Source organism: Psammomys obesus, unplaced genomic scaffold (genome assembly GCF_907164565.1).
Source record: "Psammomys obesus unplaced genomic scaffold, mPsaObe1.curated_primary_1811, whole genome shotgun sequence".
NCBI classification, from domain to species: domain Eukaryota; kingdom Metazoa; phylum Chordata; class Mammalia; order Rodentia; family Muridae; genus Psammomys; species Psammomys obesus.
Window position 1 is genome coordinate 6,169,850 of NW_026596131.1, and position 26,958 is coordinate 6,196,807.

Sequence of the window (26,958 nt, forward strand, 5' to 3'; positions counted from 1 at the left end):
GAGATGTCTCCATCAGATCCCTCCCATCAGAGCTCAGGGAACACTGAGGAGGAGGAGGCAAAAAGAACGTAAAAGCCAGAGGACATGGAGGCCACCAAGAAAACATGGCTCACTAAATCATCATGAACAAAAACTATCACACTGAAGTCAGACAAGACAGACCAACAGAAGGAAAAGAGCCCAAGAGAAGGCACACAAACCAGAGACGCACTCATTCCTATGCTCAGGAATCCCTTAAAAACACTGAACTGGAAGCCATAATATAAGCTCAGAGGACCTGGTGCAGACCCATGCAGGCCCTTTGTATGCTGCTTCGGTCTCGGCGAGCTTCTATGAGCTTTGCTCTGCAGTACAGTTGAAAATGGCAATAATGAACACCATCTTGAGTATAAAGAAATGCACTTAACATTGAGTTCAATGATTGGATAAAGCTATTTACCTCTTGAAGCCATATAAATAGAAGACACTGGAATCATATCAGGAAAAAAACGAAGTTCATAGGACATGATGTCTTTGAAGACCACACCTACAAAGTTGCTGGTCTTAGAAAGACTGGATGTTAGCATTTCTTTCTCATTTTCATATTCTTCAGTAGCTATAACTATAAAATATTAGAACAATGTAATGAACTCACAAATTGCAACAGCTTACTGTAATATAGTAGATTCATTTTTAAATAATATTTGATGAATGGAATATTTTATCAGTACTTTTGTCTTATTGACTAATTTAGAAAATAAAGATAACTGCAAAAAATGACATAAAATGATTAACAGTATTATTTTACAGATAGTAAGTTGTAACCGGATTACATAAATTATGTCATTACAATATAATTTACATCATGATATAGTGCAATATAAAACAATATGTAGCTTTTTCATCAAAATATGCTATTTGAAAATTTCAATGCATTGTAACACATTCTAATTCTATATTCTAATGGTGAATAGTTTTGATATCATATCCACTTTTAAATTTTGGGGGGTGGTGGTAATGAAATAGACCTTGAAATGCTATCCACACTTTTTAAAGTGTATAAGATTTCAGACAGAAATGAAATTATAAAATTAATGATGCAACTCAATTACTTGTTTCAAAGTAAAATAAGTCATAATAATTTAAGTTTTATCTCTAAATATTTGACTCTTTGAAAAAAAAAAAAAACTCTTCCAGGGATATCCAGCTTTTTGACACTATGTTACAACATGATCATCTACAAGGTTCATGCTCAAGAATCATGCAATCAACTCACAAAAAAAAAAAAAAAATCTACTGTTTGCAGTAATTTTGTGTTGGGCCATATCCCTGGCTATCCTCCACCTCAACTACATGCAGTCTGTGGGCCAACAACTGAACATCCCTAAATGAATGTTAGCAATTATATCAAAACTCTGCAAAGCCTTTTCAGAAGAAAAACCATCATTTATACCTAATTTGCTTACTCCTCTTCAGAAGCTAAATGGAGAAAACACTGTAACCCTTCTATCACAAAAGTTAGACAATTTTTTAAAATATCTACTGTAGTTTTGTTTATATTAAGTTGACTTCATTACAGAAGCTCCAGAATTTGTGGTCATGGGGATTGACCACAAATTAGCTGTGCAAGTTCACATTAGTGACTTAACTCACCAAGTTTTAAAGTTCTCATGACACCTAGCTGATCACATTAGATTGCTGTAACTCCAGCTCCAAGGAATCATAAGGGTTATTTTGGCCTCAAAGGGCACCTGTGCACACATATTCATACACTCACACAAACACATATGACATAAGCATAAATAAAAAAAAATTTCAAAAAGACTACAATACCATCAAGAAGATGATCGGTAGATACTCTCTGCATAATGCTGCTTGTGATATTAGTCACTGGAGTATATCCAAGAATAAGGTTAGAGAGGCTAGATTTGTCCATAGGGCTAAGTTCTACATCAGATACTTCTTCATATTTCTTATTTGGATGCATCATGCTAATTAAGATTAGCCAAAATAAAAAAAACAGAGGAAAAAGAATTTCCTACAATTAAAAAAAAAAAAAACAAAGTGATTACAAAGCATAGGAATGGTTGCAAAACATCAAGATTTCTATGTAAATAATATAGGTAGTATTAAGGGGAAAAAATAAATGTATGTAGAGAAAGTAAAAACAATCCTATCTTAAAAGAATGTTGAGCATCCCACCAACTACAAACACTCAATCATTTTCAATATGCATTCAGTTTTACTGAAATGTTTTAATTCAACTTACATAATAAAGTTACATAAAAATAATGTTTAAATGTCTTAAGAGTATTTATTTAAGACCGGCTATATTTGCTGGGCAGTGGTGGCACATGCCTTTAATCTGAGCACTCGGGAGGCAGAGGCTAGCCTGGTCTACAAAGCGAGTTCCAGGACAGCCAAGCCAGGGCTGTTATAAGGAGAAACTCTTTCTTGAAAAACCAAAAAACTAAAAATAAAAAGGAGGGACAAAGTATATTTATTCATAAAATCTTAAAGCAACTTGTAAGGAGATGCTTTTGGAATAAAAAAAATAATAAGTGAAATGAAAAACTCTTTGGCTCCTAATTAAAAATACTACCTTACTAATATTAAAATTACACTTAATTAGTTTTATGGCCTGCTTTTCTAGGAATAAGCTATTATTTTATCTTGTTCTTTAATTATTTTGCTAGTTTCAAAAGATACCCAATACTTTAAATTGTTGCTGGTTGGTTAGCTAGACTTTGTACTTTTTTTTACCAAAAGTACTCCATGTTAGGGCACAACTCTTGTGACGATGCTAGTATTCTTTGGAAAGTTAATTCAGAGAACATAAAGTGAAAAAAATGTGGGGGAATAAAATTATGTAATATTGTTCCAAAAAGTTATCTATGGAATGTTACTTCATCTATGAGAAGAAAATACATGCCTACAGTTCCAAATTACATGCTGATATTAGAAGTTAACTGAATTGAGGATTCACTGATACATTTATAAGCATTAGTTCATTTCTTTTTACTATCAAAAACAATACAATATGCTTTTATTTTACAAACAAACTAAAGGAAATAAAATTATAATTTTATATACTTTTTATCAAATGTATTTAGCAAAATTATCTCTAAAACCAGAATACATCAAAGCAAAACAAATCATAAGAAGGCACAATAACTTACCTGAACACTACTTTTTTTAGTTCTGCATTTAATTAGGTAGTTTTTCAGTAGAAGTGTTCTGGTCTGTCTCCAAACTCCCACATCCCTAATTGCAGTGGCCATGTTTTCTGGGTCAGGTTATTAAAAGGAAAAAACAAAACAAAACAAACCTTCAACTGCACAGTAAAGCACATGGGATAGTTTATGGCAACAACATACAGATGATTTTTTATTCCCAGGCTGAACGAGAACATGCTGCAAGCTGTCTCTCCTGCTTACAGAATGAGTGAAAGAGCAGTCTGACAACCCACAAAGTACATAACAACATGTGAAACACGGCAGCGTCAAAATCTGAGACAGCTCCAAACTAGCAGCAAATTTACCATTTTTTCTCCTTTGGGATCCCTCAGATTGAGCACATGAGAAGTGGGCACCAAGGCAGAAAGACCTTAAGAAATTAACTTACAATTTTGATTTGAGGAAAAGTTAGTCTTAATACTCAAGGAGATGTGGCGGTGTCAAGTTTGTTTTTATTCCTTCCTGTTATTTTCTGTGTCCCTGTCCTGAAAAACATCCCTTTGGCAGGAGTAGCACACTACAATAATGAAGGCCTAATGCAGCAAACTCTGAAGAAGAGAAACTTTTCCATTTGGTGGAGCTGTAGTCCAAGCACGCTGGGCCAATTCCTAGTTTTTCTTCTCCACTGTATTTGGACACTACTCTTCCGAAACCACTAGGTCCTACATAGTAGTTATCACTTAGGAAGTTAAGTGGCACAGTGAAACTTCACACCAGAGGACCAAAACAGCAGCCAGGAGGGAAGAGAAAATAGGGAGATCAATTAAACACAGAAGCCTCAGAATGAATATGCAAAAAAAAAAAAAAAAAAAAATTTTATTACCTCTTAGATTCATTCCCAAACTAGGAATATCTGGATGTCATCCTCTAATGTTGAAGACTAAGAGCAAGCAAACTAGCAGACTGGTCACCAGGCAGCACATACATGAAGTATCCAAACTATAACCCTTTGAAAACTCAAATGAAGATGCAAATTGTCCACAGAATGTGGAAAGAAACTTAAAGCCCAAACATAAACATCCCAACAGCCTACTAAAAGAAATTATCACCATTCTCTACAAAATGTAGAAAAAGCCTGATTATCAAACAACCCTGAATTACTTAGCAAATGGCGAATATATTGCACTGCCAAAATGACAGTATTGCATGAATTTTACCAGGAACCATAAAAGCAGAGCATCTATCTGCAACAGTGATGGTGCTGACAGACTTCAAAAATTCAAACAACTCCAGCTTATAATAAGAAAAAAAAGTGTTAAGGGTTTTTTGACTCTCGGCAGACCAAAGTCACCACCTCCACCTACACAGTCCTTATTTTACACAACTATAATTGTGGAGCAAAACCGATAAATAATAACCTGGACTGAGAACCAACACTAAAGTGGCAAAATAGGAGCAGGAATTAAAGCCTAGATGCCATAAGACAAAGCTAAAACCAGACTCTGAGAAAGTTTCATGTTTGCATACACTCTGTCCTTGCTCTCACAGTAGACTGCTGCTCTCAGAAAACTCTCAGAGCATGAGAAGGTATGCTCTCTTTAGCTCCTGACTGGCACAGAAAACAGCAAGTGGTGTTTGCTGAAAGGTAGGAATTAGTCTGGCTAAGACTTGAACTAAAGTTCCTACACACAAATTTTGGAACTGTCTGTCAAAAACTTCAAGTATCCTCTGGGAGACACAGAGAAATCAATTTGAAACCTGACTGGAAGTCCTCCCTGATGGCTAGCCCTCACAGTGCTGGAGTAAAAGTGTCAATAAAATCACTCACCTGCAGACCCTGTACAGCACACTAACTACCAGCCAAACAAGGGCTTCATAGTGTAACTGCTGCAGAGTGGCAAGTCCGTTCCAGAAGTAACCACTCATTTTCTAATGGATATGGAAGTCACGCTGATACTGTAAACTCACCAAAAGCCAGTGCCTAGAGAAATCTTGGGCCGCAGTGGGAAAACTACTACAGTTGTTTTGCTAAATGGAAAGGATATGCATCTCAAACTGCCTTTTAAACAACTATGTTTATATGTACAGAATAGTGTGACTATCAGCTTGAGGGACCACACCTCTCCCTGAGGAGCCATAAACAATTAATGGGGGTGGGGTGTATATTCTTCAGTGGTGTGGCCATTGGTAAGTTTCCCTTACTAAAGTAAATAACCCTAATTAAATACATTGGGCCACAAAAAAAAAGGGTTTTGTTTCTGTTTTTTGTTTGTTTGTTTTGTTTTAACACAAAAAGAAGAGGGAGTCTTATTAGAAAAAAGTTTGATGGAAAGGCAAGGAACTAACAGAACATAATGAGCAAAATATGACTAAAGTGTATCACATATATTTTTTGAAATTGTGAAAAGATAAAACAAAACAAACATAAAAACAAACCATGGTGTTGTTAAACTTTCCAAAGCAACCGCTGCTGCCTTGTTTTATATAAGCCTACCTAATGGAGGCCACTGATGTGAGTCTCTCCAGAACAAGAACAAGCTGTCCCAGGTTCTGTCTCCACTTCAAATAAAAAGCAAACAACTTTTTAGAAGCACTTTGTCTTCTCCAGAGAAAAGGCTTATTATTAAAATTTAACTTAAGTGAGCAACCTTTTCATGTGCAAAGAAAAGTGACTAGACTAGAACTTTTTAATTAACAGTGAAATTACAACTTTTGCTTTTCCACTTTGTCAGTGATAAATAATAACTTACACGGGGGGAGGGGGCATATTGTATATTAAAAGAAATTAGAAACAGTACAACAAAAGCAATCAAGAGTACACTGATAATCATCTCTAGGCCGAAAAAAAAAAAGAAGAAACACATTCATTTAATGGTAATTTGCTACAAAAACAAACAGAAACATACATCAACCAACTCAGCATGAGCATTTCCAAGTTTTCTGTCAAAACACAACTTTCTAAACATCACTCCATTATTAATTCAAATTGAATGTTTAACATTCCATTTTTAGTTACCAAATCTTCCACAGAATAGTTGGATTCATATTTTTACTACTTTGAACTGTCGCCTGAATTCAAATTTGAGTTTCTGGTAAAGTTCACAAACCTAACTGTCCATTTCACAACTGGTGAGAACATTTTAAAACAAAACTAAATCCAGGCTGGGTATGTGGAGTGTAACTTTAATGCCAGAAGAGACGGGCAGGTCTCTCTGAGTTGGAGTTCTACACAGCCTGGTCTGTACAATGAGTTCAAGGTCAGCAGGGGCTACATAATGAGATCATATCTGTCTTTTAAAAAATAATAATTAATAATAACAAGCAAGAACTCTAGATCCTCTCAACAAAAACAAGACCATAACACCATTTCCATTTCTTCCTGCAAACACCCCTGGAGTTGCGTTCATTACAGTTTTTTCTAGCAGTATGGAGATTCAGACTGAAAAGTCATGGCAACTGAATTTACCTTAAGACATTTATGAAAACTTAACTTTTCTGCTGTTAAGCTTTCTACTAATGGGAAATTCTTACTATTCTCAAACTTGATCTCTCTTCCTATAACCAAATCAACTAGCATGAATCCTGCCTCTGTCATCTCACAGCTATGAGCCTTCATTCTGCTCCCCTCCCTCTCCCATAAATGTGCTTTTCTTAAGAGACTGTTCATTTAAAAAATATCTCTAACTTATACAATATTACCATTACCTCTGTCAAGCATTTTTAGCTAATAATACACCAAATATTTTGGAATAAACAATATCATTTTATTTTGTAAGAGGTAAAAACACCTTGAAATTAAAATTTATTATATGGAGTCCATTTTTTAATCCATGTTTACATCTTTGAGTTATGAAGATTATATCATATACAATATAATTATATCATATAAGGTTATATCATATAAAGAAACTAAGCAATCCAGAGCATTCACTGACAAGATGTGGTCAATGACCTTCTTAGCATATCTGAAAGATTCGTGGAAAGACTCTCAACTGAAAATTTGTTCTGTACTTCCAAAAGATGACAGAGGTCATGTCTGGCCAACTCAAGCAAAGCTAATTACCACTACTTTACTCTCCCTTTATTCTAAGTACATATAATTGTAATACTGTGTTACCATTTCTATGTCTTCATCTTGAGCCTAACCTGTAAGATCCTTAATGAAAAATAAGAGTCTTATTTTTATTTGCGTCTCTGACACCACCAATGGTAAATTCAAAAATTATCTTAAAACAAATTCCTTTATCAAACTTTTTCCTGAGAGTCCTTACAGAGTAAGGGTCTGAAAACAAAGATGGACAAGGCAGTAGTGTCTATATCCAGCCCACACCTTGTTCTGCACAATCCCAGAGTTAACAATTTGTGGGGGTAGGGGTCTACACAGGTTTCACTGTATGGCCCTGGGTGGCCATTACCTACCAGAGATCTATCTGTTTAACATATATTCATATTTTTTAAAGATTTATTTATTCATTATGTACATAATGCTCTGTCTGCGTTTACACCTGCTGGCTAGAAGAGGGCACCAGTTCTAATTATAGATGGTTGTTGGCCACTATGTGGGTGCTGGGAATTGAACTTGGGACCTCTGGAAGAACAGCCAGTACTCTTAACCTCTAAGCCATCTCTCCAGCCCATATATTCACATTTTTAAGTGCTAGAGGAAAAATATCAAGTAGTGGTAACTGTGACAGGTGAAAACATGAAATTCAAATCTCAGGGTTTATGTATGTATGAAGTTGTACTGGAATATACCCATGCTGATTCAGGTATGTGTTATCTTGGACTGCTTTGTGCTACGAGGGCAGATTTAAGCTGAGACAGATTCTACTCAGTCTTCAAAATCTAAAAGATTTACCCCGTACTCTTTATCCAAAAAGACTTACTAATTTCTTTTATCAGTTGTAAAAGAAGTAAATGAAAAAAGTGGGTCACTTTTCTAACATTTTCTAAAGAATTCCTGCACAAAATAGAAAAAAGGTATATTACTATAACTAAGTTGATATAAATCAAATTGAATGAAATGTTACAATTCCAGTTGAGGGAAAGAGTTAAAAAAGGGTCAAACCGAATTTTTTAGGGGTGGGGAGGGGAGTGTTGTTGTTGTTCTAGACAAGGGTTTCTCTGTGCAGCCTTGGCTGTCCTAGAACTCACTCTGTAGACCAGGCTGGTCTCAAACTCAGAGATCCACCTGCCTCTACATCCCTGGTGCTGATATCAAAGGCATGCACCGCCACCACCACCCACTGGCCAGACAGAATGTCTAAGCAGAGAGAAAAGTATGGAAAAGCTGAATTCCCAAAAGACTTGATTTGTGTAAAATACGGAACAGAGATATATCCAGAACATAGTGGAGGCAGAAGGCAAAATGAATTGGGGCAGAGTATGGGTCTATGCCCTAGACAACAATGCAAAGACAGAAAGTGAAAACAGATTGTGAAATACCTTTTGTGCAAAATTAAACACTAATTTGGTGCACACCCAGGCGACACCTCTAATCCTCCTCTGCACCTTTACATCCAAGGGCAAGTGCTTCACTGCCTGCCAATCACACTGTACAAATCCATCCACTTTCCCACTCCTCCAACCTCCCACATGCCTAGCTCTAGCATCACTTTCAAACTGTGATCTGGATTCCTCCTCTAGTGAGAAAACAGACATTATCCAAAGAAATTTCTCCACTATTCCATCCACTTCTACATCTATCCATCCAGCCTACATCTATCTATGCCTGCAATATTGCACATTTTAAACATGTGCCATGGCAGCCTAAACTAAAGACTTCCTTTTCCTTAGAAAGCTAAGCCACAAAAGCTTAAATGCAATCTAGTTTTAACTGTACTTTTAAATTAAGACTTAATTTTTTTGAGAAGAGCTGTAAACCTATCCAGCAATGTACTGAAAGAAAATCCTATCCAACTACATTGCTGGCTTCTCAATAGATATTATAAACCTTTAAATTCAACAGAAGATCAATAATAAATGCTCTTCTCACTGATCTTTTAAAATTTACTGAACATGGAGACATAATAAAATAGAAATGCCAATAAAGTCTAACCTAAATTTTATGACTGTATGTCTTGCTGGAGAAAATGATGCAGTAACACCCATATGGCAAGTGAGCTAATAGCTTTTCTTATATATAATATTTATAAAAATATTAAGTTTGCACTGTGTAAAAGTTTAAAGTTTGCACTTTAAACTATTTCCAATCTAATTCACACTAGTGAGTATTACAATTTATATTATTATGAAATGCTTTTATATAATTACTCTTTCAATTAAACTCAATGGCAAACATTACATCTAGGTACTTTAGGAACAAAATTACTATCTGGAATGTAAAAGACAATAAACATGCAATGTATTGCTAATAAAGTTATGCTGAACTTAAGATTTCCTATGTTTAATATCATCTGAAGTTGTGCATTATCAAGAACATATCCCATTAAACAACCCACACTCAAAGATCAATTTATTTGAAGTCTGATTTCAGGGTAAATACACCCAAAATGTCTTAATAATGTTCTCATCTATTGAATCTTCTCTGAAGACACATTAAAATACTCTCTGGGCAAACATAAAATATAATGGGGAAAGCACCAGGATTAAGGAGTCTGGCATCCCTGAGGGAGAATCTCAGCACCTCATTCCCCACCCCCCTTAGCAGGGACCTTAATAAAGTTATTTAACCTTTTTACGACCCATTTCCCACATCTGCTCAACTAGAGTACCCTCTCCAACCTCAGAGCTGCTGTCCAAATGAAGTAATAACTGACCCTGGCACCAAGCCAGGATCTAACCTCATCTTGGGAGCTAGAATGTCCTTAATGCTTGCCCTCAGACTTTTAAAAGCATCTTAAAACGTTGTCTCAACCCTCAACTCTGATCGTCCCAAAAGGAGGCCGCTGACCGACCCCCCATCTACCTCGCTTTCTCCTCCTCCCTGAAACACTGCACGCCGGGGAATCTTCGTTATGTTTGGGGGGAATTCGGATATTTACAGCCCCAAACCCAGGTCACGAGCTCTGCGGATTTTCCTCCCGCCCCGAGTCACACATCACCCCGCCGCCAGGCAACCTGAACCCCCAGGCGTGACGATGCTCCTGAGCCCTCAGGGGGGAAACTAGGAGGTTTGGTTTGGGGTTTTATGATTATTATTGTTATTTTTTCAGGGTTTTTTTTCCCCCTTTGCCTCTCCCGAAGCTCTGAGAATGGAAACGCTCCACGTCGCCGACCCCACGGCCGGGGGTCCCCGTCAGCGCCCGCCACCCGCCGGCACCCCGAAGAAGCCGCGCCCCTCGGCTCCCCGCGGCCTGCCACACCCTCTCCTCGGCCCCCCGCTGCGCGGCCGTCCCCGCCGCCGCGTCACCTCTCAGCGCAGACGCCGATGGCCCCGGCCGCAGGTCTCGAGGGCCGCGGGCCTCGGAGTCCTCTCCCGCCGGCGTCTCGGCCGCAGCGCCGACAGCGGAGCCGCGGAGACGGCGCGGAGTGACGGAGCTCAGAAATTCCGTGTGGAGACGGCGGGGACCGGGACGCGACACCGAGAGCGCGCGCCCGTCCGCCCGCTGCCAGGCGACGCAGGGAGAGCGGCGCGCGCCGCCCAGGCCACGCCCCCCGGTGCGCGCCACGCCCAGGCCACGCCCCCTGACCCTCCCCGGAATGCACCTGAGGGCCGGGCGCGCGTGCTCCCGGAACTCCAGATGGGAGCGCGCTTGGGGGGCGGGGCCACGGGGGGCGGGGCTCCGAGGGGTAGGCGAGCCTTGCGGGTCTTGCTGACTCAAGCTCCAGTGCGCTGAGCCTCCTGCCCGGCTTGCCACGCTTTCTTTTGAAGCTCCATGGATTTGGGGCGACTCCTGCGGGCCTCCTGGAGCACGACCTGGAGGCCTCCACCCTCCCATCTGCCTCTGCTTCCTTGCATTTAAAGGGTTTGTAGAAGTCTCTCTGCCACTCCTTCCTCCTGCTTGCTACGTCCTCATTTCTTTTAACTGCTGCCTTCCCTTCTCAGTGCGTCAGGCCGAGCCCCTTCGCATCCTGCTATTGAGGATGCTTTTGCTTCCTTCAAATATCCTCGTAAAAATCCGCAAGTGTGACAAAGCCTGTATTATTCCGAAGTCTTGAGATAGGACCTCTGGCAGAGGTTACATACCACACTTAGTTTTTGCTTAAAATGCTATCTGTTTGGAGTTTCGTTACCCAAAGTGATCTAAGCAGTGGTCCAAAGTAAGGAAAGGTCAAAGTAAAGGTCACAATACCAAAATTACACATCCCTGAAGAAAACTGATCCTTTCTTCTCCAGAAGCCACCAACTGCCAATTCATAACACACACACACACGCACACACACACACCGTTCCTGCTGGATTTTGGCTGTCTTGCTCTTGAACGGGTCTTGTGCGGTGCAGACGCAGATGCTATGTGTTGCACAGTGACTTTCAAGCCTTTTAAATTCCGAGAGTGTGACCATCATAACATCATTCGTGCATATTTTTACTTTCTTTTGTGTATGTGTGTGTACTTCTCAAATTTAAACCAAATCTGTAGAATCAGTCTTGCTTTATATATGTCTGGGTGTTTTGCCTGCTTGTCCGTGTCCCCTATCATGCACTACACTTGCACTTCAATTCTCATCATCCTGACAACTTATCTTTTTCCTCTCAACGTCACACTACACCAAACTATCCACTTCACTTTCTTGCGTGCTAATCCCTTCAGCTCCATTGTAAGTAGTCTGAAATTAAGAGCTTTTTCTGACACCAATTTAAATTTTCAGGTCTCATGGAGGGGTCACATAGTCCATGGTAAATGTTGCTAGCAATACTACTGATGAGTGAAAACACATACAAGAAATGGTATGTAAATTTTGTTTTGTTTTGTTTTTTAAGACAGGGTTTCTCTGTGTAGCCTCCGCTGCCCTGGACTCAATTTGTAGAGCAGGCTGGCCTCAAACTCACAAAGATCTGCCTGCCTCTGCCTCCCTGAGTGCTGGATTACGTGTAAATACTTTTTTATCTTCACAAAATATCTCTACTCACCCAACAAAATCTCATGCATAGAAACAGAAAATATTAAAATTATGTTACAGGGCTGGACCTGTAGTTCAGTGGCAGACTGCTTGCCTAACAGCATAAGGTCCTGGCTTTAATCCCCAGTAAAACACACACACACACACACACACACACACCATTTTATAAGATGGACAACTAAATTACAGGCTTGTGAGAATGACATAAAAAAAAAAACAAGCATTATGTTTTAAATAAAGATTGTTACGAATTGATGTGTGGTTTATGGCATATTTTACTGCCTCTGAGCAAGTTATTTTTCAGACTGTGTCTTATCAAATGTTCGCCACACCATCTTTATCTAAATTTCCACAATTGCAAGGTCTTGGTATTGAAACAGCAGCTGGTGAGAAAGATGCTCCCTTCTGCGTTTCTGTATCTAGGAAATAGAAGCGTGCAATATGCACGTCTTGGTTGTCATGGTGGCAACTGAAATCCCCACATCTCATTAATAGATCGTAAAGACAAATGAACCACATGGGAGTTCACAGATCATAGAAGTTTTAAAAGCTTCCAAGCTATAGGAAGTTAACAGTGGGCCACAATTCTTGACAATATTTAATGGGGAGTATGAGACTAAATCTTGCTACCTAGAACCCCATGAACAATTGCTATGTGTGTGTTACTATTTTTTGCTTGCTAGACTTATTTAAATGGATTTTCTAGGTCATTTTGCTAAAGCTAAAATTACTAAACCATTTGTGGTATTCAAATGAAAATGGTCCCTGTAGGATCATATATTTGAATGTCTGGTTCCCAGTTGGAAGAACTAAGTAGACTTTGGGGTTTCAAAAGCCCACAATAGCCTCAGTCTCATTCTCTCTCTCTCTGCCTGCAACTGGAAGATCAGATGTGAGCCCTCACCTACTGCTCCAGTGACCTGCCTGCCTGCCTTCCTATTACCATGCTTCCACTATGATGGTCATGGACTAACCCTCTGAAACTGTAAGCAACCCCCAAATTAAATTTTTTTCTTTAATAAATTACCTTGTTCAAGATGTCTCCTCACATCAAGAGAGCAGTAACTAAGTCATCATTATAGCAACTTTTTGCCTGATAGTGTATGGTGGTATAGTATGTAACGTGGTTATCAGTATGTTGGAAACAGTACGTATCATTTAAAACCTTACTAACCGTTACTGTTATTTGCCATTCTGGAAGTTAAGAGAGATGTCAAGAGAAGTAGGGTGGCTTCAAGAATAGATATAATTGGAAAGAATTTCACCAGATAACCTTGGTTTTGCACAATGCATGACCGAAAAAAAAGAAAGAAAGAAAGAAAGAAAGAAAGAAAGAAAGAAAGAAAGGAAGGAAGGAAGGAAGGAAGGAAGGAAGGAAGGAAAGAAAAAAAAGAAAAGAAAAGAAAAGAAAAGAAAAGAAAAGAAAAGAAAAGAAAAGAAAAAAATTCAGACCAGGCTATCAGAGTAGAAAAAAATGAATCTTGACTATGTACCAACTGTGTCTAAAGGACTGTTGAATGGCTCAGGAAAAGATTAATGGTTGTAGCTGGTCGGTAGGAAGGCAGCCAAAGGAACTTGTGGTGATGGTAACTTCAGTTTGATGTTTCTAGCTGTTAATACTATGACTGTTGTCACAAATGTTTCATTTCACAAAGGGGAAAGTGAGTTATTTCATCCTTTTTCCTTCTCTAAATGGAGAGAAAAAGAGAAAGAAAGAAAGTTGTGAAAGAGAATGATGTTTAAAAACTATAAAGTCAAATCAATGTTTAAAAAACTTGGTCACCCAACAAGTATTTGCCAAATATCTGGATTTTGATTGTTTGTTGATTATTTGTTTTAATTTTTTTTTTTTAACCAAGGTCTTATATACCCCAGGCTGGCCTCAGATACCCTATGTAACCAAATCTGGATTCCAATTTCTAATCCTCCTGCTTCTACCACCCAAGTGCTAAGCTAGTATTAAGGGGTTGTGCTGCAAGGCTCGACAGTGTCTGGTGTTTGAAAAGCAGTTTAGAAGCTGAAGCAGGAGGATAATAAGTTCAAGGTCAACTGAGTTTATAAAGAGAGAAAAACCCTGTCTCTAAATTATAAATAAATCCAACTTCTTCCAGTTGAAACAAAAGGAACTTAATAGTCTGAGACCTGGGAAAGCTGAGTACAGAGTTCTCTTGAGCCCTTGAGGTAGAAATCAGCGTGACAACTAGTGAAGACCCATCTAAGAAACAAACAGAAACAATAACGAAGAACTCAGCCAAAATGGAAAATGATATCTGTTTCGTTGTTGCATTATCTGGAATAAATTGTTAAGAGCTAGAGCTATCTGGTAATTTTAAGAAAAGGTGGGAGGACTGGTTGAATAAACACATACTAGGAAGCAGAGAAGAGTCAGTTACCCTAGACATTTATAAACATAGGGGTAGCAATTTACCCCTTGTCTTGGTTAAGACAGGCTTGCCTCCATCTGAATTTTCTTTTCTACTTTGGAAAAGGAGATGGGCTTTAAATTGGTACAACTGGAGCGCAGAAAGATAATTGAAACTTGAGATAGGTGAGGCAGGAGTAAGAAGACACCTATCTGTTTCAAATAAGTTCATGTTTCCAGGCACGAAGTACATCCCACAGCTGTTTACAGGTAACTCAAGACCCGTGGCTGGTAAGGTCTGAAAGACTATAAAACGTGAAAGACAACAGATCACAGAAGAGGGGAGACACTGGCAGCTTCTGATCGGACAACTGTAATTTCAGAATAGATCACTAAATACGTCAGCGGTCACTAGAAACAAGGCCAACTAAAAGAGGACATATTTGCTTACTTAACCCTGAGTTAGTGTGAAATTTTATAATCATGACATAGATTCACTTCAGCAAAATACTTAGTTGTTAACTTTTGTGATATTTTTATGGGAAGGACACCAAATTAAATGTTTAACATAATTAGACAGATTCAAAGTTAATTAATATAATTGTGCACTGGGGTTTTTTTGGTATTTTTTCCCATTAATTGCATAGATGAAAACACAGAATTCTTTATGATCAAGTCCAAGCAGAAAACAAAAACTACATAGCATCAAAAATGTGATCAAAGACCCAAATGGAAAAGGAAATTGTTTTGAATGTTGAACTGTGAGTTAGAAGACAAGATTTAACAGAAATATATGAAAGTGCCTATAGTCAAGTTGAACAATAAAATCACCAAAGTACAAAATAGGAGCATTTTTGTTTACAAAGCACAGCACACGGTGTCTTACTGTATGTATGCATGCCAATATTTTGTTGTTGCTAGTGTTGTTTCCTGCTGCAGGGTTTCCTACTGCAGCATAGGCTGAACCAGTCCTCACTCATGTAGCTTAACCTGTCTTCGGACTCCTAACAATCCTTTTGTGTCAGCCTCTGACCCCTGTTACTATTGCCGCACTGGAGAAGTGAGGTCAGAAAGATAACAGGCACAAGCCTCCAAGCATAGCTTACTGACAAGATTAATGTGAATCGACAATACTTAGCGGAGTTCGCAGTTACACTTGCACTGCTTCCATTTGAAGTCCCATCCATCCTCATGTTCCCTTCTTCATTTCCTCCTCGGCCACTATTGCCTGAGGATTCACTAGCCCCACCCGGCCTAAGAAGCAGCATAGCAAATTGCCAAAAGCATTTACAGACTAATACTGGACACAGAGCAAGATGTCATCTTGTGTGGAATTAATATTACCAGTGGAACTGAGGTTAGCAATCAGCTGGCCTTAAGATGCAGGCATTATCCTCGACTATCCTGGTGGACTCAGTATAATTAAAGGGCCCCTGAAAAGGAGAGGGAGCAGAGGAAAGTGCCAAAGTTAATGAAACAGAGAATCAGGACTTTACAAAAAGTCCTGACCCAAACTTTTAAGTGACCCTGATTCTTAAATATGCCCTCATAGAAGGGGAGGGCAGAGCGGTTCAGTATAGGAGTTTGATCCACCGCTGTTGCCCGTGGAGATGGAGGCTGGAATGCAAGCGCCTCTGGAAGCTGAAACCGGCAAGGAAACAGTCCCTCTTGTAGAGCTTCCAGACAGGAACAGAATCTATAATTAAGGTCTGATTTTATCCCAGAGACCCCAGTGTGCTAGAACGCAAAAGTAAGAGCTTTGAAACCATAGGGCGTCATTGTGCTCAATCACTAAGGTTATAGCAATTTGTTGCAATAGCAAAAGAAAACTAATAGACCCTTTGTAATTCTCTTTGTGTGTGTGTGTGTGTGTGTGTGTGTGTGTGTGTTTACCCAGAGGCAAGAGAGTGTGCTAGATCCCCTGGACCTAGAGTTGTAATCTGACTAACTAGGGTGCTGAGAAGCAAAATTCAGATCCTCTGTAAGATTATGACGCTTTCTTGCCACTGACCCGTCTCTCCAGCTCAGCTCGTCATTGTCTGTGTTGTAGCACTGGATCTTCTAGATTCAAATGCCACTTCTTTGCTTTTCTTCCATTAGCTAAGAAACATGAAGTCACAGAAAGAACAGTGAAACTGCCAGTCAAATATTGTAGATTCAGAATTGTTGTGCTAGGTGTGCCCTCATTGTCACTAACCACTCACACATACCTTCCCCACGCTGTTGTTTGTAGCTGTGTTTGCTACTTTGTGGGTTCTTTTTGTAATTTTTATTTATTTTTATTAATTGCACTTTATTCACTTTGTATCCCCCCATAAACCCCTCCCTCCTCCCCTCCTAATCCCACCTTCCATCCACCTTCTTCACGCATGCCCCTCCCCAAGTCCACTGATGGGGCGGTCCCTCTCTCCTTCCTTCTGATCTTAGTCTATCAGATCACTTTAGGAGTGGCTGCATTGTCCTCTTCTGTGGCCTGGTAAGGCTGCTCCCCCCTCAGGGGGAGGTGATCAAAGAGCAGGCCAATCAGATTATGTCAGAGGCAGTCCCTCTTCCCATTACTATGGAACCCACTTGGACACTGAACTGCCATGGGCTACATCTGTGGAGGGGTGGGTTCTTTTTTCTCCCTCCCTTCTTCATCTCTTTTCTTGTACTCTTCCAAACCCCTAACACTAGATAGGAGAGACTAAAAGGATAGACAGAATGGGTTGAAATTAGCATTAGACTGCTTCCTACTGATTAGGGGCATCTAGTTCCTGGAGACACGTTTGATCTCCATTGGCAGGACATCTAATTTCTTCTTCTCATCCCTTTGTGCACAACTACCTGACAAACTGCGACCAGCAACATCCAGCCCATCAGAGTTCTAGCATTTCTATCCGCTGAAAAGTTCCCAGAATTCCAAAAGTCACACAGCAGTAGAAACTATCTGCGATGTCAAAACCATACCCTTGCTAGAGCACAAGGCAAATCATAGTCACATGAAGTGAAACAGCCTCTTATCCCCACACCTGGGACTAAAACAAAAACATTCCTATACTATTTCTTTGGGTTTTGTTTTGTTTGTTGTTTGTTTCTTTGTTCCTTTGTTTGTTTGTTTGTTTGTTTTTTAGTTAGGATTTCTCTGTTTAATCCCTGGCTGTACTGGACTCCAGGCTGGCCTCGAACTCACAGCAATCCTCCTGCCTCTGCCTCTTTGAGTGCTGGGGTTAAAGGCATGTACCGCCATGACCAGCTTTTCTGTGTGTGTGTGTGTGTGTGTGTGTGTGTGTGTGTGTGTGTGTGTGTTTTAAAGAAACCAAAACTACTTTTTTGGTTTACTATTACTACTTTTTAGTAATAGTAATAACAGCAGTAGTAAAATAGCTGCCATATCTAACTGTCTGCTTCAAAGTGCTCAAGAAATGAGTTGTGTGGAATAATAAAATACTTGTTCAGCATATCACCTGTGTTGCACACTGTTCTGTATGTTTTTCTATGTACTATTCTATTTAATCTCTGATGACAAAATGAGCTGTGTAATTTTTTTCATCAATGAAGTAGAGAGGAGTTAAGTGGTTGAAAACTAAAGAGCACTCAAGAATACAAACAAATGGACAGCAGGCGGGAAATCAGTACACAATGAACAAAAACATTTTCTGCTAATAATTTCCTGGAAATGTTTTTCTTTTTCCCGAGTGACGGTGGCTTCCCATATTTGTTCCTTGCACATTTCTATCATGATTGCTTTCTTCATTAAGCTGCCTACTCATTCAGTAAATATTTATGAAGAGCATTGTTTCCTGTCGGGCATCATCCTAAGCATATGAATAGAAACAGCCTGGGCACCAACTGTTAAGCAGTAGACTGTGAGGAGGAATTGACAATGGAAAACGGTCACTAGTGTCAAGGTGCAATTGGTCTGTAGAAGGATGTTAGAGATTGATTCAGTTCAACCCTATGACGTGTCTAGAGGAACACCTATCTCAAAACCTGAAGGCCAAGTAAGAGTTAGACAAAAGGGAAAGAGAAGATTCTAGAAGAACATTTTTGTCTTCATTATTTTAATTTTGTTTTTTGCTTTCGCTGACTTTCCCTTTTCTCAACTCTCTCCCCAAACTCAAATAGATCTTGGTTCAAGGTTTAATTCTAAAATAAAACGTGATGTGAAGTTCCTCGGATGAAGTTTTCAAGTATTTTAGACTTTATAAATCCTTATTCTTAACCCACTATCTCCTATTCTCTTAGTCAAGCAAAGCAGTTGCTTTAGGCTGCTTTATTTTCCTCTCTAATCGGAACACAGCCTTCTGCTATTCATTAATAGTACTATAAGTAGGAAGTAAAAAAGAAAAGTTAATGTGTTTCCCCCCCATTTCTTTTATAAGCTTGTTCTTGAGGGTTCCGTTTTTTGCCACTAGATGGTACTTGTATGCCTGAGAGACGCAATGCTGATTCAGTTTACCTTCTAGAAATCAATCAAAGGGCATCGAAAAGACACTACCAAACACGGACTTTAAGTGATGCTGGGTCTCACTCCATCCCTAAATATTAACCTGACAATATCCTTTCTCTTCAGATCAATGTAACCTTAAGAAACTGAAAATTAAGCCGCCTTTAAATCTCTGCCTGCCTTGTGCCCACCTGGCCAGCACCTGTGCTTTACCTTCACTTCCTTTGTTTTGCCTTCTAGTAAGATATGAACCCTTCTAAGATCCAAAGCTGGAAAATGAAGCCCACCTTCCCTGTTTGAGCCGGTCAGCATCCCAGTGCCTTGCCTAATACTTTCTCTTCTACTTGAAAGAGGCATTCCCTCTCCACAAATTTTCCCCTCATCTCTAAGGCACTCCAGTCCTTCAGGGTACACTTCAGTTAGCACAGCTAACCAGAAAGTGCCCCTTGTTATTTGACAATAGCCAGGAAAATGCCTCCTTCTGATTCCGTTCTATTCTTCAAAAAGTTTGGTAATTTGTTTAATAATAAATGGAACATGTTCTATTCTGAAGAGCTACCGTGCATCTCAGCAGCACTTAAGGACCTTCTGTGTTGTGGATATTTATGGGTCTTTCTCAATCTCTGCATAATGCTTGCCTCTTATGGGTACATAATATCTTAGACATCAATATATCTTTAAATATTAAACATAACAGTATTATTTATGGAACTGATTTTAATAATTTCCACAGCACTACCATTCAAACTTCTTCTTTAAATTGTTTTATTTTTTTAAGTGAGTGTGTGTGTGTGTGTGTGTGTGTGTGTGTGTGTGTCTGCGCGGGCATGTGTGCGCGCGCTCATGCGCACATGAGTGCAGGTACTTACTTATCAGCTCCCCTGGAGCAGAGCTTATAGATGGTTGTGAGGTACCTGACAAGGGTATTGGGAATTGAACTCAGGTCCTCTGGAAGAACAGTACAACTTAACCACTGAGCTTCAGACTACTACCCAAAATTCAAAGAATGAAAAACGAATGACGATCAATAGTATTTCAGGTGATCTGAATGACATGTGTTGGTAAAAGTAGCAAAACCGAATTGTCTTTCTACGTAGTATAGTGTCTTAAAGCATAAACGTTAACTCAAAATAGAAAGCTCACAGCCTCTAGAATTCTGTAACCCATCAAAGACACTGTAATAAAGGTCAGGAGTTGAGCATCCAGAGTCATTTTGTAGAAAAAGAAGTGCCCCTGAGACCCGAGGAGCTAGAACTAACACCCTTGTGTAAAATCGGTGGGAGCCTGGAAAGCTTTAACTTCCTGAAGTCTCAGGAACTTGCTGAGAAACTCATATTTAAACCTGGTATTTAATGCCCTCTTTCTGTAATTTGCAAGCAAGTAGCTACACTACACACATACACACAGTCACACTTAAAAATAAAACAATTTTAATGATCTCATTAGGGTGGGGCTCAGGTGATGGTTCCTATAAAAAATTCAAACTATCAACCCATAGTACTCCAAGTTTGCATTATTGTTTGAAAATAGAATCCCAAGCTGGGCACCTACAAAAGCAAATAGGAAGGTCCTTGTTTGATAAAGACAGCTATGTAACCCAGGGCACAAATGAATCCCTCACAATGCACAAAAATAAATAATTACATTTTGAATACTATGTATGAAAACAATTCGCCACAAGGTACACTAAGCAAATACAAGAAACAGAAATATCAGTGTTCCCTAAATCTGTGTTTTACTAAGCACATAAAATAACTTGAAAGTGATGACCATAGAAAAATCACGAAATGATAGAAAATATATAAGAAGTAAAATAAAACTTAAATAAAAGAAGAAGAAATTAGAAGTGCAAATACTTGAAAAAGAATAGTGATTTGTCATTTTATTTATACAAGTGACAGATATTTGTTGAACATTCACTAAATTCTACTATTCTATGTCCTAGAGATTGAAAAGATATAAATTTCCAATTATCCTGGAGCATTCTATTGCAAATTAAAGAAAACTCAACTGATGGCTGGCAAATAGATCTGAAAAAAAATTACTCAAACGGTATTTTAAATAGAAAATAAATTTTATTAATAAATTCATAGGAAGATCCAACATACATCTAATGGAGGCTTTAATATGCAGAAACATCCAACAAAAAATGAGTTTAAAATGTTTGGAAAACTATATAAATATTAACATGTAAATGCCATATTAAAACAAAAAAATTAAGATACTGTAACATGAAAAATGTCAGTTGAAAATATAGGATTCTGTATGGTGCTTACCTTTCAGAGGCAGGTGAATCTATGAATTTGAGACCAGAAATTTGAGTTCCAGGACAGCAAGGGCTACAAAGAGAAACTCTATCTCAAAAAAACAGACAGATGCCAGAGCACCGGCAGAGTCAAACAGTTCCTGAGTGGGGAGTGAGGATTGAAATCATCAAAGCAGGTCACACTACACACGGGATCAGCTTGAGAGGGCTGTGGGTAAGACGGTAGCCACGGATTTATTCCACAATTCCTTTCTCTGGGCAAAGCAAAAGCAAGTCATATCAATACAAGAAGGTCCCGGAACTGCCAGCCTTGTTTTCTTAAACCACTTCCCTGTAGCAGATATGGTCCAAGGTCACACAAAAAAGTTTTAAGGAACTTGGCAAAACTTTGTCTTGTCTCTGTCTCAAGGTGAAGGCCAGGGTAAAAACAAGTTTTTTGCTGAATACTCAATAAGGAAGTAGCTTGCAAACAAGCAGCTCTCCACAAATAGATAGGTAGGTAGGTAGAAGATAGATGACAGATAGCTAGATAGCTAGATAGATGATAGATAGATGACAGATAGATGATAGATAGATGACAGATAGATGATAGAGATAGATAGATAGATGATAGAGAGAAATAAAATAAATAAGAGTTATATTTCTAAATTTTGTCTTTTGATGGATGCCTATGGTTATTAATTTTAAATATATTGTAAGACACGATATGTATGTTAAGAATTTCAAGAGTGACCATTGGTGGTAGCACACGACTTTAAACTCAGCGCTCAGGAGACAGAGGCAAATGGAGCTACATGAGCTCAGGGCCAGCCTAGTGTATAAAGTGAGTTCCAGGACAGCCAGAGGTGTTTCAAAAAAAAAGAGAGAAAGAGAAAAGAAAAGGAAGGAAGAGAAAGAGAAAGAAGAAAGAAAATTTAAGACTGCTTATTTGTATATTGCTGTAGCATTTAAGAATATGCAAAGGCTGGAGAGATGGCACAAAGGCTAAGAGCACTGGCTGCTCTTCCAGAGGTCCTGAGTTCAATTCCCGGCAACCGCATGGTGGCTGGTGGCACACAACCATCTATAATGAGATCTGGTAGTGCCCTCTTCTGGCCAGCAGGCGTACATGCAGGCAGAGCATTGTAGTAGCAGTAATAATAATAATAGTAATGATAATAATAATAGAATGTGCAATTCTGAGGCTGAGCATGCGTCACACACCTTCAATCCCAGCTCTTGGAAGGCAGACACAGGTTGATCTCTGTCAGTTCCAGGCCAGCCATACATAGAGTCACAGTGAGGCCCTGCCTCAAAACAAAACAAAAACAGATTTGATTCTGAGCTGAGGATGTGCCCCCATAGCGGAGCAATGCACAAAGTCCTGGGTTCTGCTCTACCATCAGTGGAGGGACCAGTCCTGAGGTAGAAATGAAAGAAAGCAACGACAACAAAAAGTGCTGTACAGGTAATAGATTTGCGCTAAGCAGAGCTCAGGAGTGTTGAATATATAGACAGGAGGGAATGAGAGAACCAGGTAAGCACTAAATATTCATGAGCCATATGGAACACTAAATATTTATGAGGACTCATCTCAGCTTAATGTGTCCTCTTTTCAAAGTAGGCAATAAGTGTGGTTGATTAGCAAAGCCTGAGTGTTGCCAGGCACACCAGCCCATTACGTCCTTCTGGTAGTTTAATTAAGTATTGGCTCTAGGCACTTTCTACCTACTGAGCTTTCTCAGCTCAGCTGGAACGCTGGCCTTTATAAACCACATGGTTAGCATGAAAAAGTGATGCAGGAAGATGGGAGAGAAGACGTAAGCGTAACATTTCAGGACACGGAATTCCAGGAATTTTGATCCCTTCTGTAACAATTTCATACTTCCCAAATGCACTAGTAGCAAAACCTGTCTTTCCCCGGCTTTCGGCTCTGTGCTTTCACTGCTTCTGTAAAGGGTGATTTACACATCTTGCTTTGGTCAATAAGTCCCTCTTAGTCAGTTGCCTTCCCCAAGGTAACTTCCTACTGACCATCAATTAAAAGACAGATACAGTACTTGTAACTACGTGAAAGGGGGAGGCGTGAAGGAGGAGTAGAATGGCAGGCAAGAGAAGACTAACATTAAGAAATGAGATTTTTAAAAATCAATTAAACTTGATTACTTCTTCCTTTATTTCAAGGATTGGCAATCACTTTCTCATTGACATGCTTCTCTGTGTAATTAATTACTAATCGTGTAGAATATTGGATGATTAGGACTTCTAAAGCCAAATCCTGCTTTTGTGAAAAGAGCATCTTTTTCTATTAGCCAAGTCTGCTGACTGGAAACAAGAAGAAAGAACATTTAAAGTTTCCTAAACTTAAAAGAGTCATCAATTCTCAGCTTTCAAACACCATTCTAAGGGCTGGAGAGATAGGTGAGTGGTTTAGAGCACTTGCTAATCCTGCAGAAGTCCTGAGTTTGATTCCCATCACCCAGGAGATCTGAGGTCCTCTTTTGGTCACTGTGGGCTCCTGTACTTTTGTGGTACAAACACATACACTCAGATACAAACATATTAAATAAATAAGTAGTTTTTAAAGGTTAAATAGATATTCAAATATGAAATACATATTTCAATATATATTAATTTTGTGCTTTTATACCTAATCATTTTCACAGATGGGAAAAGAGTTATATGGAATTCCAATTGAAATAGGAAGTTTAAAAAGCCCTCCATGTAATTCTGATTCTTGTCCAGCCTTGAGAGTAATCAATAAATACTGTTATTAATACTTAGAAGAATGTGGCTTATGTTCTCTTACCTAACTCTCAAGGAAAAGAGGTGTGCTGCAATCGCATTTTGAGAAAGTAAATTTTTGTTTGTGATCTTAGCGTTTAACAGCTGAGCCATCTCTCCAGCCCAACTTACAAAATAGAATATTACCTGGCATGCACTCAGGAGACTGAGGCAGGCAGATCTCTGTGAGTTGAAGGCCAGTCTGGTCTATATAGTGAGTTTCAGGACAGTCAGGACTACATAGATACTCTGTCTCAAAAAAAAAGAAAGAAAGAAAATAGGATATCGATACAGTATAACTAACGACTTTTCTCCTGGCCCTGACAAAACGCCTGTCAGAGGATGAAGGACGTTACTTTAACTCATTGTCTGGGATTGCAATCCACCCTGGTGGGGAGGATGTGGCAACAGGAGCTGCTGACAGCTGAGGCAGCAGGAGCGTAAGGCTGCTTGCTCAGATGGGGCGGATCAGGACAAAGGAAACAGGGAGTCCCAGCACTCTTCTGGTTGTCTTCTTTTTCTCTTTTCATTTGTTGGAGATGCTAGCCCATTGGACTGTGCCACCCGCATTAGGGGTGGATCTTTCCCTCTTATCCCTCTCTAGAAATGCCACCACACACACACACACACACACACACACACACACACACACACGCCCAAAGATGTGTCTCATTAATGCACAGCTAAAGCTTCTTGCTCCAATCAAGTTGACATTTAAAAAAACAAAAAACAAAACAAAACAAACAAACAAACAAAAAAAACTGAACCATTACACATGGGGAAAGCCCTGGCACGCCAAAGAACTCTGTGAGAAGATCTGGTGCCAAGGCCAAGGGGGAACGAAGGGACAGAGGTTTTTGTTTTTGTTTTTTACTCTTTTTTTATTTTTTATATTAAATACAATTTATTTACTTTGTATCCCAGCTGTAGCCTCCTCCCTCATTCCCTCCCAATCCCCACCTTCCCTCCATTATCTCCTCCCATGCCCCTCTCTAAGTCTACTGATAGGGGAGGTCCTTCTCCCGTTCCATCTGACCCTAGCTTATCAGGTCTCACCAGGACTGGCTGCGGTATCTTCCTTTGTGGCCTAGCTAGGCTGCTTCTCCCACGGGGATGGGGAGATCAAAGAGCTAGCCCCAGAGTTCATGTGAAGGGAGGGACTTTTAGGTCTGTATGTTTTATGAGCAATAGCTCTGTGGCTCCACCTAGGTCTTAGTGAAGTGGGCTAGGCAGACATTTTGCAAAATGAAAAAAGAAAAAAAAAATATTCAAATTAGAGATCAGGGACTGGAAATCTTCAGTAACCACCACGTTGTTTCTTGAAGACCTAGGAGATTCTACCTTTCCATATATCTTTGTATGTACTTTTCATATTTTGGACTTCTTGAGAGTAGATTGTATGTATTATTCCCTTTTGCCCCTTAAATGCTGAAGGCCTATTTTCTAAGACCAAGAGCAGTCTTAACAATGAAGGAAAAAAACTCCCTGAGAAAATCAGGGTTGCAGCTGTGGGTGAAACCTACCCTGTCACAAATTAATCCCATAATGTTGGTATTTTGCTTGAAGATCAGAAGTTTGTTAACCTTGAACTAACCTAAGATTTTTCAAAATACACATCACTTTCGATAGTCTTGATGTGCCTAAATTACCATCCTTATGTCATAGTTTTATATTTGATGTTTTCTTTTGATGGGGAAGCCCTAATGCATTTAATTCCTCATAGCCTGGATAAAGTATCATGACATGGAATTGCCATTGTTTGCCATTTATCAAAGAGGACACAGTTTAGCCACCGAAAGTAGAAGGAATGCCGTCTGGCTGATCTACAGGAATCAACATGTTTTCTAGTTTAAAATTTTATGTCTTTGTATTTTGTGCGTACGGATGTCTGCCTGCATGTGTGTGCACCTCCTGTGTGTCCTTGGTGCCAGCAGAGGGCAGTAAAGAGCTTCAGATCCCCTGCTAAGAACTGAACTAGGGCCCGCTGCAAGAGCTCTTTTAACCATGGAGCAATCTCTCCAGTCCCTGTTCTTTGATTTACCTGTGAGTCTTTTTCAAAAGTTTACAATGAGCCAGGTGGCTCACTCCTTTAATCCTAGCACTTGGGAGGCAGAGGCCAGTCTGGTCTACAGAGCGAGATCCAGGACAGCTAAAAAGCGACATAGTGAAACCCTGTTGCAGGAAAAAGACGTCTACAATGAAAATACCAACAATTCCCAGCCTGCATTCACTGTGTTACCTTCTAATACAGAGTCAAGTAATTTTCTACAGAACCAAAAGATGCCATTTTCCACGCTACAATGACTAGAGCAAAGTACTAAATGTGAAACTAATTTAATTCCAGCTAAATGACACACATACAATTGCATGGACTCTGTTCTGTCTAAAGCACATTAGACATTAGGTAAATTAGGATTTGCATACCTGCAGTTCTAAATTGAATGAAGAAAAGCAGAAGCCCCATGGCTGCTCTCTCTGTGTCTCTCTGACTCTGTCTCTTTGTTCTCTCTCTCTCTCTCTCTCTTTCTTTCTCTCTGAGACAAAGTTTCTCTGTGTAGCAACTCTGTCTTAAGAACCACAGAGGGGGAAATTGGCATTTTTATTTTTTATTCTCCCCACTCCTCATTGCCCAATTTTCTGTTCCAATTCCTCAACTAAGTTGCTAGTTGATTTTTTTTCTATTTATATAGTACACAAAAAACAGCACGCAGAGTATAAAAATAACATTAAGATGCAAACTCAAAGTCCATAGGAAAACATTCCTGGGCTGAGAACATTCCTGCTTGAGGTTTCCATGAGAAAGGAACACTGAGACAGACTTTTAGAGGTTGGAGAGATGGCTCAGCAGCTAAGAGCACAGGTTGCTCTTTTAAAAAACTTTATTATCTATCTATCTATCTATCTATCTATCTATCTATCTATCTATCTATCTATCTATCTATCTATCTATCTATCTATC

The 26,958-nt window shown here is 39.3% G+C and overlaps 1 protein-coding gene and 1 long non-coding RNA gene across 2 annotated transcripts in view; one reads left to right on the top strand and one right to left on the bottom strand.

Annotated features, from left to right (window-relative positions):
- Abca5 (ATP binding cassette subfamily A member 5) overlaps positions 1-10,718 on the bottom strand; it is a 68,614-nt gene extending 57,896 nt beyond the window's left edge. Inside the window, exons 1-4 of the mRNA XM_055592412.1 lie at positions 10,528-10,718; positions 3,159-3,265; positions 1,813-2,017; positions 440-601 (exon numbers count right to left, since the gene is read on the bottom strand). Coding sequence (XP_055448387.1) covers positions 440-601; positions 1,813-2,017; positions 3,159-3,260 — 469 coding nt within the window. The 5' untranslated portion in view covers positions 3,261-3,265; positions 10,528-10,718. The remainder of the gene's footprint in view (positions 1-439; positions 602-1,812; positions 2,018-3,158; positions 3,266-10,527) is intronic.
- A 250-nt stretch (positions 10,719-10,968) lies between these two features.
- LOC129665778 (uncharacterized) overlaps positions 10,969-26,958 on the top strand; it is a 16,876-nt gene continuing 886 nt past the window's right edge. Inside the window, exons 1-3 of the long non-coding RNA XR_008718419.1 lie at positions 10,969-11,083; positions 11,928-12,006; positions 13,065-13,164. This is a non-coding gene — a long non-coding RNA (uncharacterized LOC129665778). The remainder of the gene's footprint in view (positions 11,084-11,927; positions 12,007-13,064; positions 13,165-26,958) is intronic.